The sequence below is a fragment of the Pollicipes pollicipes genome, unplaced genomic scaffold (genome assembly GCF_011947565.3).
Source record: "Pollicipes pollicipes isolate AB1234 unplaced genomic scaffold, Ppol_2.1 Scaffold_2555;HRSCAF=2994_pilon_pilon_pilon, whole genome shotgun sequence".
Lineage (NCBI taxonomy): Eukaryota > Metazoa > Arthropoda > Thecostraca > Pollicipedomorpha > Pollicipedidae > Pollicipes > Pollicipes pollicipes.
Window position 1 is genome coordinate 17,600,725 of NW_023596136.1, and position 17,025 is coordinate 17,617,749.

Consider the following 17,025-nt stretch of genomic DNA (forward strand, 5'->3'; position numbering starts at 1 on the left):
CGCTAACTGGCATTGCAGGGTCTCATATAAGAAGTATAAGGATGACAATCCGACTACACGTAGCTATCCAAGTGAAAAGCCCCCTTTTAGGGCATGCGTCGTGTGTGTGGCATATTATTATATAATTATGGTATACTGCACATGCAGTCTCTGTGAATTATACCCTTACACTCAGTACAGGAAGACAACGAACGACATATATCGAACGCTAGAGATGATATTCTTTATTCGTAATCATCTTCGATCTTTGACTCCCGATTTGGTCTTGAAATGACCATATGCGTGGTAAAAAATGCCTGGAGAAATAAAATCTCTGACACAAAAAAAAACTCAGAAACGGTGGTACAGTACCGCACAAGTCATTGAGAAAATAAAACTCTGAGATTTAACCCACATTCAAAAAGGCGACCGCCGTCATTCCCAATTCTGAAAAATGCTCAAAGTTGCACAAGTGGCAACCAGGCTAACTTGGATCTCCTGGTTACATAGAACATGTTTCCGTCAAAAAGCTCACGATAGTCGACATCACAAAGGTCTCATAAGGGGAGGATAAGGATGGCAACTCGACTTCTACTGAGGTTTTCGTACAGCAAGCTTGACACTTTGTTGCTGACTGCGCTTTAGGCAATACCCGTATCTTTCCATCATGGAGCGGGGACAAGAGAGAAATTGAACGAAGGGAAATTGGGAGGGAAGGAGAGGGCAGCAAACAGATCTATCAGTGATTACAGACTCGTGGTTGTAAGAAAGTCTCACAGTACGAGGTGCAGTCTGGGGCAGCCTGAGCGTCTCAGCTGGAACTACTGGGAGCTCATATCAAGAATGCCGTCCCATCGCGGACGTCCGTGCCGAGCCCACGTGCCGCGAGCTCTCGGGTCGGCCGTGGGGGGAACGGCTGTTGTCCGGCTGGCAGCCGGCTCGCCAGGCCATGGCGCCAGCCATGATGGATTCACGTCTGCCGCGCGTCTGCCGCATTGATGCTGACGGCGCCGAGTCTGACAAACCTGTCGTCACCCGGGGAGGTAGCCGTGGTGACAACAGCGCGTCTGCCGCGCGTCTGCCGCACTGATACTGACGGCGCCGAGCCTGACAAACCTGTCATCACCCGGGGAGGTAGCCATGGTGACAACAGCGCGTCTGCCGCACTGATGCTGACGGCACCTAGCCTGACAAACCTGTCGTCACCCGGGGAGGTAGCCATGGTGACAACAGCACGTGTGCCGCGCGTCTGCCGCACTGATGCTGACGGCGCCGAGCCTGACAAACCTGTCATCACCCGGGGAGGTAGCCATGGTGACAACAGCGCGTGTGCCGCGCGTCTGCCGCACTGATGCTGACGGCGCCGAGCCTGACAAACCTGTCGCCACTCGGGGGATGTGGCCATGGTGACAACAGCACGTCTGCCGCGCGTCTGCCGCACTGATGCTGACGGCGCCGAGCCTGACAAACCTGCCGTCACCCGGGGAGGTAGCCATGGTGACGACAGCGCGTCGCAGTGATGAGGCTGCACGCGCAGACATGCTGCATGGTGCAGATTGCTAGCAAAAGTGTAAACTACTGTGTTAAATGTTTGATATGTTCATTAGCTTGATAAAAGATGCAAAGCGGAGCTTCGAAAACTTCAGACAGAACTTTAGCGAGAAAAGCCTCATGCAAGGACGTTCCATGGAGTATGTAGATTGTACACATGGTGTGCAACATTTATTTAAGAACTAACGTTGGCTACTTTTAGTGTGTAAATGTGTCGTGAGCAGGAATATACATACATACATACATACATACATACATATATATGCATATAAATATAAATAAATAAATAAATAAATAAATAAATATGTATGCATATATATATATATATATATATATATATATATATATATATATAAATAGACATTGATGAAGACAAGGGCGCAATCAATTCTGGGTGCGCTCGGTCGACTTTATGCTTAGTCTAACTTTGCTTGACAGGTTAAAGCTCTGGATACCAAAAGTGTGTGGTATATTTTACCTTAACGTTTCAGAAATATATATTTCCATCCTCTAAAGAAGCACAAAAACGACTATCAGTACATGACACAGCAATTTCATGCAATATTATTTTCAAAACAAGCATGTCACACTCAAATATTTGATACTTTTATTTGCTCTGGTGGTTTGAGATGGTAACTCATTGATGACAAAAACATAAGACAAAACACGTCAGTCTACCACAAGCAATGCCTCCCTGTCTCCCTTTTGCAGTTTTGTCATTCTTATAATGTTAAAGATGCACACGACTTGATTTGGTTATCAAGTAATGGAGCGGCTTCCCTAACATTCAAACACCATAAGCGAACGCTTATGATGTTTATGGTGTTTTTGTGAGCGGCTTCATGACAAGTTGTTAGGATCTTCGTATTTTCGCTGAGGTCTCTTCGGGTGACTTGTCAGTGGTGTCTTTTTCCATGTACCATCGAATCGCTCATTTTCGTCGGTGCTTGGTTAAACGTCTGAACAGAGATGTTGTCCTAGTGCTAATGTAACTTATGTTGTGTTGTCTAAATTCGTATGAGGACAAACAATTTGGTAAGTTACATTGGTTTTGCTCAGCTGGTATTGACCTTGCCACCGGCTGTTGTGCATGAGGAGATTGCTGATCTTTTTGATCTTGTAATGAATGATGAGTCTCAGATTTTGGTCTATATTGGTGTAAGGCACGTTTTCGGTGATGACTTGCCGTGTGACGCGTTCGTCGACTTTGTATGCAAAGTGCATTTGTTTCTTGTAGAATAAATTGATATGTTCCTTTTTTGGTGCCTCTTGTCTCTTAGAATAGGCTTTCGTATTGCCAGCTCAGATGGTGTCGGACTTCCTCGTCCACTTGTGAGTTCGATATCCATTGTTGATGAGAATCTGTTTCAATCTCATAGGCTCTGAGTGCAAACAAATCCAAGAAGAACAGTTTTGAAACGGTCTGCGTATATCGGCTCTGGTCACACCTCTCTTGTACCGATCTGCACATTCACTGTCGTCACTGAGGCAAATACCGACATCGTTGGCCTTGCGATACACTGAGGTTACAAACCGGTCGTCTTGGCTTTCGACCAGCACATCAAGACATTGAGGGCTGCTGTCTTAACTGATATCTTAATTGAATTTGAAAACTAAGTTTGCTTTTGATCCTCATTGCAAAGCCATGGAATGATATAAGTCGCGCACATCGACAAATAGGTCGTCGACATATGCAGCATGAATGTTGGTGCTGATAGTAAGCAGCATTCTTTGCTTGGGGAGGGGAGCTTTACTTTTTTCTAGATTGAGCTGTTCAATGCTTGGTTTGGTATTGTCATGTTATGAGTTGTCATCCTGAATCACCGAGAGCAAATGGAAATGTGTCGCGTCTTTGGGTGTGATACATTTGTTTTTAAACACTCTTGCATCACATTTCTTTGCGATATACTGACAGTCCTCTTTATACTTATTCGGAAGGTGGAAGTATATATTTCCGAAACGTTAAGACAACGTGTACGACTATTACTTTTGGTTCCTTCATATTTAATCTACCAGACCAAGTTAAACGACACGTAAGGTCGTTCGGGCATGCCCAGAAAACTCTCATTAGAGTTAAACACGCCGTAGTCTCTAACAATGGTTGACAGTGGGATCTAAATGTATATCTAAAACAGTGGGATTTTTTCCAGGCTGTGCCGATGGAAACGTTAACAATGTTCTCCAATAGAAATCCATCCATTCAAAGGGTTCAAATCAAAATTATAAAAAAATAAAAAAGGCATGCATAAAAAGACGTTCTCCCAGCTTTTATGAAAAAAAGATCCGGCAATAAGGGACAAAGTCTTTACAAAAGAATGTCGAAGAAAACTGATTCTACACAAGATTCAGTATGCAGAAAAAACCAAGCAGCTCTATGCTAACCTCTTTGGGCTTCAAGGTAAGTGTTTGAACTTAAACATCAATACAAACGTAAGAAATCAGGATGTGAGCGCTTTGAAACCAACGTAAAGACCTCGTAGCAAAATCGTAGCGTAACAAACTGGTAGCAATCGAATACGTAACAAAACAACAAGATCAAAATATGCAAAAAAGAACTATCTCGCATGTACGGAGGTAATGTGACAGTTTCGGAGACCACAGCAGAACGTGTAAACATTTCCGCTGTTGAATTAACAGGCAATCAAAAGCGACTTTTCGATTTTGGCATCAAACGTAATTTTCAACCAAATTATGATGCACATGCAGAGACGGCTGAGCTCGAGCTAATATCAAGATGTTCTTGTCTTCAAAGAGGAAGAAGGAGAAGTCAACCATCGAGTTAGGGATCAGCTTTGATGTGAAAGTGCCAAATCAAGGGAAATAACAAATCAAACCAATCGCAGAGGAACTTAGAAATGCCACCACGCAGCTTCGTAATAATAAAAAATCGTGGTTAGGATGGCTGGCGGGCCGCCCATTTTAGTTTTTTTGAATAGAGAGGAGGACCTTGAGAAGATCAACGGCATCTTTAGGGACGAAACCAAGTTTGAAAAGGTCACGAGAGACCCAACAGACAAGTGGAGGGCTTACGTAAATCGCTTGATCGCTTCTGCGGATGCAATCGTAGATAGCGCTCATTGTTCTAAAAGAGTGGGATTTTGTTCCAGGCTGTCCCGATGGAAACGTTAAAGCACATAAACCAGGCAAGCCACTCATACATGTAATATTTCAAGTCACTGCCTCCAGCATACAAGCTGGCTAAGCGATGGAATGCCCTTCTCGCGCATCACATGCCATGCAAGTACAACCTCAAGTCCATCAATGATTTCATTCTCATCATGCGAACGCCTCAGGACATAAATACATTAGCCTCTCTTGGTGTGAAAAGCTGGTTTACTTATGTTCCAGCAGACATCGCCATTGAATAATTCTGGACTGCATTTAATGGGAGAGAGGGGGGGGGGGGGTAGATTTTTATCGCCTCATAAGCTGAGCCTCACAACCCTTCAAAAACTGCTCTTAGATTGTACTGAAGATGCATCCTTCCGGGAACGTGACACACACACACACACACACACACACACACACACACACACACACACACACACACACACACACACACACACACACACACACACACACACACACACACACACACACACACACACAAGTAGTCTCAGAGGAACTGGGTTTTGCGACTTTTAGCGATTTTGGAGGGCAACACCCTCAACGGTAACTGATGCCAATCAGCCCTGAACAAATATTTCTAATTATCTAGGAATTCACACACGGGTCCAGTGGCCATCGTTAATGGGCAATTGCTATCAGTATTGTTTACAGTTCCCGTTAGGCGGGGTGGCAAACTGTCCGATGCTGTTGAATGGATTGGAACGCAAAAGCCGTCTTCGAGATATACGCACGGAGTGTTAAGACATACCATTCTGACTGCTGGAGTGTGTTGTCTCTCATCAGGATTTTTTGCGTTGTAATAGTTCTAACACATTCTCCCTGGATGGGCTTCATGACAGGGTACTGCGCAGTAGAGCCACTCCGGTGATGCCAATGTATTTTTCCAAGGCGTCACTGTCGAAAAACAAATAGTCACGTGATAGTATCTCGGCGTTTCAGGATCTCTTGAAAATGGAAGGTCTCTTTCAAGAAAGACAAGTTGTTGCACTTTTTATTGAAGTAACACTAGAACCAACTTTTGGCAAGAGCAAACTCTATAATCTACTATTGTTGTCTCGAAGATAAACAGGTGTGCTCATGTCTCCGCTGTCAAGTATTTCGCAGGTCGCCGAAACATGTTGACAGTAGTTGGTCACTTCCTGGAAAGTCGACAGTTTGTGCATGGTTATCAGACACCTTGATCAGACAGACTACTTGTGTCATGTATGGGTGCAAACAACTCGCCACGTTTTCCGGGGACACGCGCAAGGGTCACTAAATACGATGGGGCGAGGATGGCACCAGAGCATCCTTATGGAGTGAAACAATACGGTTGTGTTGACCTAAAATGCGGGAAATACGTCTGAACTGCTGGTAGCGTGCATGAAGTATCTGTTGGCTACTTTAAAAAGGTGGAAACGGTACATGCCGGCCAGTTTTATGTGCGATGTAACTTTTATGAAAGAGATCCGGCTGATAGCATCGACTGATGCGAGTGTCGATGCTCCACCAATGTCCACGGCCTATGGCCTATGGTGCTGTAGGGCGATTAGCAGATGTTATAGCATTCATTACCCAGACGCATTCTGCTGTAGAAATAATGCGTCCGTAGGCTGCATTGGAGGTTCCTTTCCTTTTTCTATTATTTCCCGGCGGTGCACTGCGGGTGGAATAACACACTGCGATGTGGTATTCGCACAATTTCATGCCCGATGAGATCCCTGGATATTCGAAGGAAGCGCGTGCCTTACACCTCACATTTAAACTCTGCACGGTTTTTGATTCCCCAAAGCTTTGCACCTCACCGCAAACAGAATTCATGGTCGATGAAACTAGCTCGGGGGGGGGGGGGGGGCGGCACAGAACTCTAGCCACATCCCCAAGAAGTAGCCATAGCCAAAGCCACGGGAAGGTTACTAATTTCGTGCCGCTGAGCGCCTTATTGTCACGACACACCGGCGGAACAACCACGGCGGCTTTACACGCCACTCTCTGGCTCTTTATCGGCCAAGCCCCACAGCCTTCGAGTCCTGCTGTACCTGCTTACACGGTGTAGAAGTCGGATAGTAGGGACAGTTACCAGCAGGCGCTGGACGTGAACTCACAAGCAATAAGTCATTTTCTTGAATGCGTCTGCCAGGAGCATCCTTCGTTGTTTTGAAATGGGCTATGAAATGAAGTGATGCGAATGCCTTTTGGCATTACTGCTCATTCTGTTGATGTAGCCATGCTAAGTACTATTAGTTTAAGATTTATCTCAAGCGTATAGCTTATTTTCAAAGCATCACCGGAATGTCTGACAATACTGAGATTATGAAGTGGTAGCATGCATGCTAACTGGGCTTTGGACTCGTAACTATGCGACGTTTAACATAAACCGTGGATGTTCCGTCCGCGAAGGTATGTTAAGTAAGACTTGTGAAAAAAACTCTCACGACGAACTTTCTGCAATGCATATAGCAATGCTTGAGTAAGGTGGTTCTGAACGAGTTATGTGGTTGCGAATTGAATGTCATAATGTCGGTGCATGGAGTATTTTTGAAAAGGATGGCACAAGCGATGTCCTGGGACTAAAGTATGGTCATCTCAGAGTAGTCAAGGATGCATTTTGTAAAGAAAGTGAATAAACGCAAACAGGTTTTCTACTCGAGCGCGTGACGTTCTCCACCGGCCCCCTCAGGGTTGGGGTGAGCCAGAGCGGTACCTGTCCGCCCGTCCTGCGCTAAGGCGACCCTGGCCCGCCGAAGGCTCACGTCGATGACCCTCAAGCGGTGCAGGTGCACCGGCGCGCGCGAGCCGAGGCTATCTTAAACAATGACATGACGCCGAGCGTTTGCGCTGGCGCCAGGCTCCGTTTGGATAGCGAGCTGTCTCCAAGCCCGCCTGTTTGGTCAGCAAATCAGCCGGTGTTATCTGGCGAACGCCATCCACGCGTTGCAGTCACCCAGGCGAGCTCGGATGTTGAAACAACCCGGCGCGACTAATGGCGCCGCATGGCGAAACGGAACTCTGGCGGCGGGGTTAAGCGATGCACGTGCGAATGGAATGCTGGTTGACAATGCATGGCGCACTTGGCGGACGTCGCGCGCATGCTCGGTTGAGGACCTTGTCCGGAACATTTTTGCAGCGTTTAAAACGTAGTAACGACTGTCTGCCCTTGGAACGTGTTGTATCCACAGCGTGCAAAGTCGAGCCTTTTATCGGTATTGTGGCATTAGTACCCGTGTCGCAACTAGGATTCTCACGGCTCGTTTTCATAATCCTGTGTTAAAGCGCAAAAACCATATGGTTGTTAACGGTCCTGGCAATGTTTATGCCGGCTTTCTGCTTGTAGCGACACTATACCCTTGACATTAATTGGTTGCCTTCGGATCTGAATGGAGTGTTTTAGCTTCTCTTGAAAGAGTAGTTGCTTTGTGCACAACTTGCATTAGTTGATAGAATTGCTTCGGTTCAGCGCGACAAGCGGTCAGCCCGATTTCCAACCCACCGTTGCAGCAAACAGGATCTGGACACAAAACGGTGGCACACTTATATCTCTTAGTCCGGTGCGCACTGCGTCCGCACATACTGACATTCGGACGGGCACCGAGCAGCGTAAAGTTGGGAACGAACTCTGCTTTTGTTTGCTGTCTGCACAAGGCCTCTCATACTATGCTGTATTTTTGGCAACATTTCTTTTTTCCAGTTTCACCTTAACATAAAAGGCAAGTCATTCAATTTTTTTCTTGGAGATGTTACATAAAAGAAGAGAGTTCAATATATTATTGAATAAAGGTGGTGCCCACAGCCAAACTGCCCTGTTTTTAGTGTCAGGAGTGAGAAACGTATTTTTGTCTCCCAACTAATAACAATTGTGGCCATTCGTACAATCCGAGGACTGTTTGATATTTTCAAGCGTCCTGAAAAACGACTTTGAATGATGACCTTGGGGGATACCGTGGCTGACGAGCCATGGACTGTACCATCTTGTCCCAAACTGATCGCTTTCCCCGTACCCAGCCTTCCCATTTTTACATCCTGTCAGCCCCCATCCTGCCTTCCCCTTATCTATCCCTCCTCATAATCGTTTAATTTACCATTGCGACGAGCGTGTTAATAGCTACCAGTGTTAATGATGTGCCAACAAATAATGGAATACAATACAAGGCAATACAAGCACCTCGCCTAATTTTAGCGCTGTCAGATGTCAATACTTTATATTTGGTTCCAGGCAATATGCTGTTCGTGGCTCAAAGCTTGCCCAAGCTTCAAGAGATGTTGCAGTCGCGCAAGGAACGAAGTATGTCGTATCTCTTTTCACGATTGCGCGTGGCTTGAAACATTTGGGCAGAATAGCAGCTGACCTGGCCGCACTATGACGCAGGTGCATGTGGCTGCAGCTAAAAGCAACTTAACAATTTGGTTGTTGGTGCACACCACTTTCCTCATATATCCTGCATAACTAGAAGGAGTTGGCGTGAGCCCATGCTCCTTTTAAATAAAACTGACATAGGTGGCTTCCGCCACATGACAATTTGTGTAGCATTGCAACGCGGCAATTTTTAAGCAATTGAAAGCTTTGTGAAAACAGCAGTAGTCAACCATTTTCCCTGCTATATCAAGCGACTTTATCACACACAGGAAAACACCCTACGCGCAAAATGTGCTCTGCATACAATAAAGTTGCCTCGTTGCTGTTAGCCAAAGAAAAGATTAGGAAATTTACACCGTTAGTTAGTTAGACGCCTCGAGGCACTCATTTGACAAAATAGATACCTGGCACGTGTTCACATAGCAGCCAATGAATGTACCAATTGTTTGTTTTATGCCACGTGACATGTATCATTTATTTTATATATATATATATATATATATATATATACATATGCATTTCTAGTGACATATACATTAACTGTTGAAAACCATCTATTTAAGAACAGTTCTATTTCGGATAGCATAGACTCATGGGTATTCATGAGGAGGTATCAGAAGTCACCTTTCCATAAACAATAGTGCGTTATTACTTCGTTACGTGTGGAACACGGTACGATCCCGTTACTTGGATGCTGATGTCACAGTTGATGGCACTAATAAACACGCTGACAGATCCCGCCTAATTTTGTCCGGGCTAACGTGAAAACTGCACATCAACCTCCGGACTAGCTGGCATGACGCGATAACAGGGATGAACGGTTCTTACAGTCACATGTCACCCGGTGCTTTCGTCACCAACTAACCTAACCTTAGCCGAGCGAGCTGCTAGCTTAGAAGACCCACTTACAGCACGGGGGTTCACTTACGCCTCCCCGTGAGCGAGTGGCTGGTGTAAGCGTCGGGCTGCCCGCCGGACACGAGCGAGCGCTGCGTCCAGCGCGCGCCGACAGCACGCCGGCCTCCGGCACCCAGGACATAAGCCGGTCCGGTCGGCGGAGGCCGCCAGTTGGTGCGCCACCTCGGAGCAGACCGTACCGCACCGCACGGCCGTGCCCTCCACACACGGCACCGCGCTGAACGCGCGAGCAGAGCGCCAGACACGGATGCCGGCGCCGCGGCTAACCCGGTGACGAGAGCAGCGGTGTCAGGCTGTGGTGTCGCGAGCGACGCGACCTGCCGCCCCCTTGACGGCGAGCGTGCCGCGTGAGGCGCCGTGAGACGCGATGACGGCGGGGGACGCGAAGTCGGACGCGGTGGTGTGCGTGGGACAGATGGGGTCGGGCAGTGACGAGCGGAGCGACTGCAGGATCGAGCTGGGCGGGGCTGGCCATGACCGTCCGCCGCTGGCCGCCGGTCAGTCCAAGTACAGCCTGCGCGCCCGCTCCATCCTCAAGCGGCTGGAGACGGAGACGCGGCAGCTGGAGCCCAAGGTGCGCCCACCCAAGCAGAAGAGTCGACCGCCGGCGCTCAGCAAGTACCGCCGCAAGACGGCCAACACGCGCGAACGCGACCGCATGCGCGACATCAACCGGGCGTTCGAGACGCTGGAGCGGGCTGTGCCAGAGCTTGCCGGCAGCCCGACCAAGGTGACCAAGATCACCGTGCTGCGGCTTGCCATCGACTACATCAAGGCGATGCGCACGATGCTGGAGCCGGAAGCCGGCGGCGTCGAGCGCGACGCGCCGAACGAGGTGTTCTCGCCCTCGCCGTCCACCTCGTCCGTGCTGACAGACGCTTCCAGCGAGCTGCCCGACCCGCTGGACACGATCGAGGACCTGACCGACTTCCAGCTGCCCGGTGGCCTGGACCTGCTGCTCGACATCAGGAGCGACAGCGACGCCCTCGACTTCAGCTGCTCCGACTTCAGCGACCTGCCGAGCCCGTGACGGCTGCGGCGTGACGCGCCGATCATCAGGAGGCTCCCGTGAGGTGTACCGCCGGGGCTTGGCAGGCTCAGTGGTGTTGGCGACCGGTTGCAGATAAACTCCTGTCCTTGTGATGCGGTGTCATTGCGCGGAACATGAATTATGCAACTGCATGTCTTAATCGTCGGACAAATGACGTTCAATTGCCCATTGTGCCATTTATCATTACACGTCATTCTTTGTATAATCATTGCATCATCTGTTAGATATGCCTGGTTTTGTTTGCAAATCGCTGCAGGCATAGATAGAGGTAGGATAGCATATCACGTGAATCTAGTCCATTATATTAAGATTACCTTTGCATGGAGTTGTTGTGACCTGACGTCTGTTTCACGTGATGTATCACACGTGAGCAGTTAAAACAGATGCCCTTTTAAGCGATGACAATGCAATGTTCCGCTGCGATTTTTTGCCTGTGGCGTGTGCTTTCACCCGGTGCGCTGGTTAAGTGACGGGCACGGAGCTCCTCCGTGCTGGTACTCCATTGTCTAGCCGTGCGCGCGGATACGTATTTACCTCATTACTCGCCCGTGTCATGAGCAGTTTTGTATGTCGCCGGTCCGATAGCTGTTGCCAGCCCGGCCTCCGAGCGTCCTGCGCTTCACGCGAGACGCGGCCCCCGGCCGGTGTCCAGGTTGGCCCGGCAGCCGGCCGACCGGCGCCGCATGACAGGCCTGACAGCTGTCGGGGTCGGCGGACGGGCTGCGGTCCTGCCGCCGGTCAGATCTGTCACACGACGACGATATGCAGGGGGAGCTCGCGGCCCACCGGCCTGGCGGCCGCGGGGTCGCCGAGTCCGCGCGACCCGAGCAGGGTTCGTAGCGTGGCCACCGGAGACTGTCAACAGCGCTGACCTTGGCTGAGGCCGCCTGACCGGCGCTGTTCGGAGCATCGGGTATCCGTCAATACACTGAGTCGCTTGCTGTTAGCCAAACGGTTTTCTTTTGCATCCGTCGGTGATTAATTAATCTGAATGATAATAGGTGCAGAAGATAGCCGTCTCCAAGGTAATAATCACAACTGATTTTGCACAAAGGTATGCAGCTGGGCGTGTTCAGTTTGCCGCCGGAGGCAAGTGACAGTTTGTTCTGTACACTGCGTTAATCGTATTGATCGAGCGTCGTTCACTTCAGAGGGTGCCGTCTTTCACAAGATGGTAATAACAGTAGCTGATAATTCGGTGCCCTCGTCATTGATAAGAGATAACTAGGAAGCATGATGTATTCCTGGGCACGCATGTTCTGCTAAACACCGTACAACACTGAAGCGCAATGAGGTATTCCAAAACCAACGCCTTGTAAAAACGGAAGGGCAGTCAGGGACGGAAACTTTTGCATCCGTTCCTGAAACATAAAGGAAGTGGTAAATCAGGACCTAGCGAGTTATCATCGAGCCATTTTGCCAAGTTTTAGATCTCACTTATCACAGCATATTTCCCGGGACATCGCTGTGCTGCGTAGCCTACAGGCGATTTTGTGAGAGAACTTCGTAGTGTGAAGGGCTGATTGCGGTAAGATTGCCTGATATCTGGTTCACGCGTAATTACAGAACACGTTTCTCGCATGAGACGCGCTGTTCGGTACTTGCAGCATTCAATGTTGTCTGCACACGGCCGGCCTCATTGCACGACCAATCTTCCTGTCGGCATGGCAACCAATAAGTCATAAATCCACGTCCCTCCAGCGACCAGAAACCGCAGCCGAGCCGGCGGGCATTACCATAAGCGCATATTTTGATGGATTTACTGGCGAATCTGGGTAATTATCCTTGTTGCCGATCCGAGCCTTGCATGATGGATGTTCATGATACTTGGCGTCCGGCCGGCCGCAGGAGTTATGACGCAGTTTCGGACGAGCCGCCCCGGCCATCGTGGCGGCCCACGCAGCCGTGTAATCCGGCAGCGGCGGCGGCCCCTCAGCTGCGCGTCAGATCACCCAGCGCTAGAGGTGCGCTTATCTCGTTTGCGACAGGTAAAGACACCTTGGACAACAGCGCCTTGGCCTCGCGAGTTCTTTTTTGTCTGCAAGTGCAGAAACATTGTGCGGTCACATGCCAACTGACTCTGCCGGAAATTCTTTGGGCGCGGATGCAAGGCTTACGATTACCATACGATGATAGCCGCTGGGCTGAGCCGGCTGAATACAATACGCGTAAAATCGATCGTGATTTTACTGCTGGCAGGCTGATCATTTTATAGCCGTGCTGTGCTGAACTGTCATATCTGCATTGTCAAAAAGAAACTAACGTGCATACGACGAAACAAATGCCCTACGTGCGGCGCAGCTCAATGACTTAAACAAGTCTGCTTAAAACAAGTCGAACATCAGACCATGGCAAAAGTTCCCGAGAATGGTGCCATAAAGATCAAGCTGGGGAACTGTCACACAGCACTCAGTCGTGGAAATGAAAGCCCCTCAACGACGTCGCTGGCGCATTGCCACGGAGCAGTGAATGTAAAAACACCCGGACAGCCACCGAAGCGTCCGCTGTGGTTTGGAGCACGTTTGGCGAGTGCGACTTCCAAGCATTGTTGCAGAACATGCATTCATGAAATGGCATTCGCCATGTAATAAGTTCCATTTCTTATTCAAAGCTTCTATCGTCCTTCACAGAGGTATTGCGGGAGCGTTTGTGTGCACGGCCGATTTATCGTGTCTTGGCCATTGTGCCGCAACTCTTACGAAGTATTGTGGCGCTGAACACACTTTTGTTCTTTGCTGTGTGGTTAATATTGCGAACTGCACCAGCTCCTCGCTGGATTTCGCCACCCAGTAGCAGCACTATGGCACATTGCCTGGAAACATTTGATTTAACGGCGCTAATCGATGATGCCTTTAAAGGCTTCAAACGAAACGATTATTCCCCCTCCCCCCACACTTGCTGGGTCCACCTTTTGGGTGGACTCAGTTAGTGTGATGATCAACCTTGATCAACATCGAATGATCAACCTTGTGATACAGTCTTGAGCAAAACCGCCCATACCCACTGCATGCTGCATTACATGAGAGCCTTACGTGAACGGTGCAAAAGTTTCGTTGAGCCCGGCCACTAACGACCGAGATGTCACGCTTTCCGGAACCGGATATGTTTGAAATCACCGGTCGCAGCTTCATGCAGTTCACTGCAGAAAGAAAGACAACTGTATACTGCAAAGTTTGCAAAATAACCCTTTGCGAACTATGCAGAATACACTCAAGGCATTTTTGTGCGACACGCGTCATCAAGAATCATATTGCTGGACAGTTTGGTTGTGAACGAATTATGATATTTTCCAGTCGATGAACATGATAGACATAAAATGTGGTAATTACCAAAAGCTGCACAGGGAAAAAATGTGCTATCAAATTTAAGCTAGCATTTAACCACCCGGCGTAGAAACGAGGCGAAATCGATGCCATTTGATGTAGCATGGACAAGTAATCGTCCTCATAGAAGTTTGTTCGACATATGAAGCTGGTAGTGCAAACCAGAGCGCCCATCATGGCTGTTTGGGTCGTGTTTGAGAATTGATGTCATAGATCGGCAGCCAGGACAGATAAAGACGTGAAAGCAGCCGCACACGAAACGCGAATGCACCGCCTGCATATCATGAAGCGATTCTCAAAGTGCCAGCCCGATAGGGTGACTACCAATCGACCGAGGGGGGGGGGGAGGTGGCAGTGCTACCATTTTCAGTTCACGCTTGAGTACGAGCTATGGTCTCGGCCAACAGACGTGATGAAAATTACATGGATGTGTGTATTGTTCACAGCTAACTGAAAGTTCAGTTAGCTGTGAACAAAAGACCGTAACACATTATATACATTGCTCCTAATAGTTCGATGAAAGTTACCATAAATTTATGCCAATAAAATTTTTTGACTTCATCGGCTGAAATTGACCGGTTTGCTCAGGCTCATAGCGAGCTGAGTTCTAAAACACGCCACTTGTGTATCATAGTATGGACGGCGGGTCAGTGAACCTGTCCTTTTTAAGTCCCGTGAACGGCTAGCTTCCTATTGTTCTGATGAGAAATATCCGAATCGCTTTCTACCCCATTATCTTGGGCGTCAGAGGCATCTCTATGCAGGCAAATGGTAACTTTCAATGCTGATATCACCTAGGTGTTATGCCCTACAAAACGTAAGAACGGCTAAAAAAATACCACAACATAAAAATTACACTGGGTACAAAAGAGCATAGCTCTGAAATATTATATCATTGGTTGGAAAACGCTGTCCTTAACTCATATATATTATGGACTCAAGGATATTTATAATGGATAACTTAAATTGTCGCTATCGACACGTGATGTAACCATACCGTTTGCATCGGTCGGTCGGGGTCCTTGGAATGATGAGGGGGTGTATCAGGGACCCACAGTGCCTAAAAGAGATGGCTGTGTGATAACAGACTGCGAGTCGTCTGGGAGAACATTTGCTGGGCGGGGACAGCGACGAGACCCGAACACCAGATGACCTTTTGCGTTGATCGGGGCAACAACAGCACAACATGTCATCAGCGTCCACTAAGCTTCATTTTTTGCAAGCGCAGTAGGACTAGATGATCTCTAAGTTGCACTCAAAGTCACTTGTTAGTGGTCTGCAAGCTTCATTTTGCCACCCAATGGTCTGGAGGTACTATGATAGCCTACAGGGAATATCTCACCTTTGGGACATACGTCAAAAACATACTCCAGTGAAACCTCAGGGCTGTTAGTCTAATCATAACGCTGGATAGTGCCACTGCAGTACAGTCAAAACATAACAAGGGCATCAATTTGGATCATTTTCGAGTCCAACTTACGCTGTAAATGCTTCGTAACAGCACCACGCTTCTGCCCTGCGGTCACGACCACCGTCGTCAACAGCCGTGCGCACCTCTACTGGTGCAAACAAAAGAACGCTTGTGAATGGCCCAGCGAGCAAGGGTCTGTTACCGAGAATGAGGTTGGTTGAAGTTTGAACCAGTGCGTCACATGGATCATGTGATACTCCTATTTCCAAAGCCAAAGTGCGCCTCTAAAAGAGTCACTGTGGCAAACGCCGCGGGGCAGATATCCCAACCATAGTATGACGCTCCGTTGAATTCAAGTGACAATAGGTTCATGCTCGCATATCGTGTTGTCTAAACAGAGTGCTGCAAGCTTCCTTAAAATGCATTACCCACACATTTTGACGCATTAGTGCGTTGCAAATATTGCGGGACACACACATTGGGAAGAACAAGGCAAATTAAGCGTATTACTTTCTTGGTAGTGAGCATGGGGTTAATGGAGATCTCTCCCGCAGGGTTGCCTACCCCAAATCTAAATTCTGAGCTCTTCAGAGGGGCTTTGAGAAAACTGGCACTACTGATAAAGTTGTACGCGTCTGATTTAACAAGAAGTGAAAAGTAGAAAAATGGTGGGATGGTTCCTTGAATTCAAGACTGCGCATGCAAGTGTTTGAGCATTTAGCTTCCATCTATGCCAGTTCAGTTCTAAAACAAAAAGTTGTGGCCGTATGAGCCCACATTGGAAGGGAGTGGGCTTGGGTGTTCGTCCCTGGTGCATGTGCTGGGGATTTAACAAATTTGACGGGTAGAACAGTTACTTAATGTTCGGGTCCATAACAGCCCGGTCATTCCCCCCCCCCCCCCTCCCTCCCCAATCTGTGTTTATTTACTGTCAGAGCTTTTGTCACCATCATGCCAGCGTTTGTTGCTGGAACGCAAGCAAACCTGTCTGGGTTTCGGCGGATGAAGTGGCATGCCCAGCACCGAACTACCCATCTGAACTTGTTGGTAGTAGGGCTTGCTAGCCTACTGCGCCATGTGTGCCAGCTCCTGCGGAATACTCGGGGCCTGCAGAACGTCCAGGGCGATGGCGTCTTAAATCAGCGGCAACCACGTCACTCAGCCTAGCAACTCAGCCAGCAACCATTGGCCAAGAGTCGATGAAGGGGTTGAAAGAAGGAAATGCTGTCGCACTGTGCTCCGTGGCCGGAAGACCTGCCCATTCGCCCAGCATGTCATGTGCGTTCCCTGCCCTCAAACAGCACGTTAGCAAGGTGGATGTGTGACCTCC

The 17,025-nt window shown here is 48.5% G+C and overlaps 1 protein-coding gene across 1 annotated transcript; it reads left to right on the plus strand.

The window, feature by feature from the left end:
• Window positions 1–10,078: 10,078 nt before the first annotated feature.
• On the plus strand, window positions 10,079–11,887 carry LOC119110071 (class A basic helix-loop-helix protein 15). The gene has a single exon (XM_037233817.1). It carries the CDS (start codon window positions 10,278–10,280, stop codon window positions 10,938–10,940), a length of 663 nt encoding a protein of 220 aa, XP_037089712.1. The 5' UTR covers window positions 10,079–10,277; the 3' UTR covers window positions 10,941–11,887.
• Window positions 11,888–17,025: the final 5,138 nt, after the last annotated feature.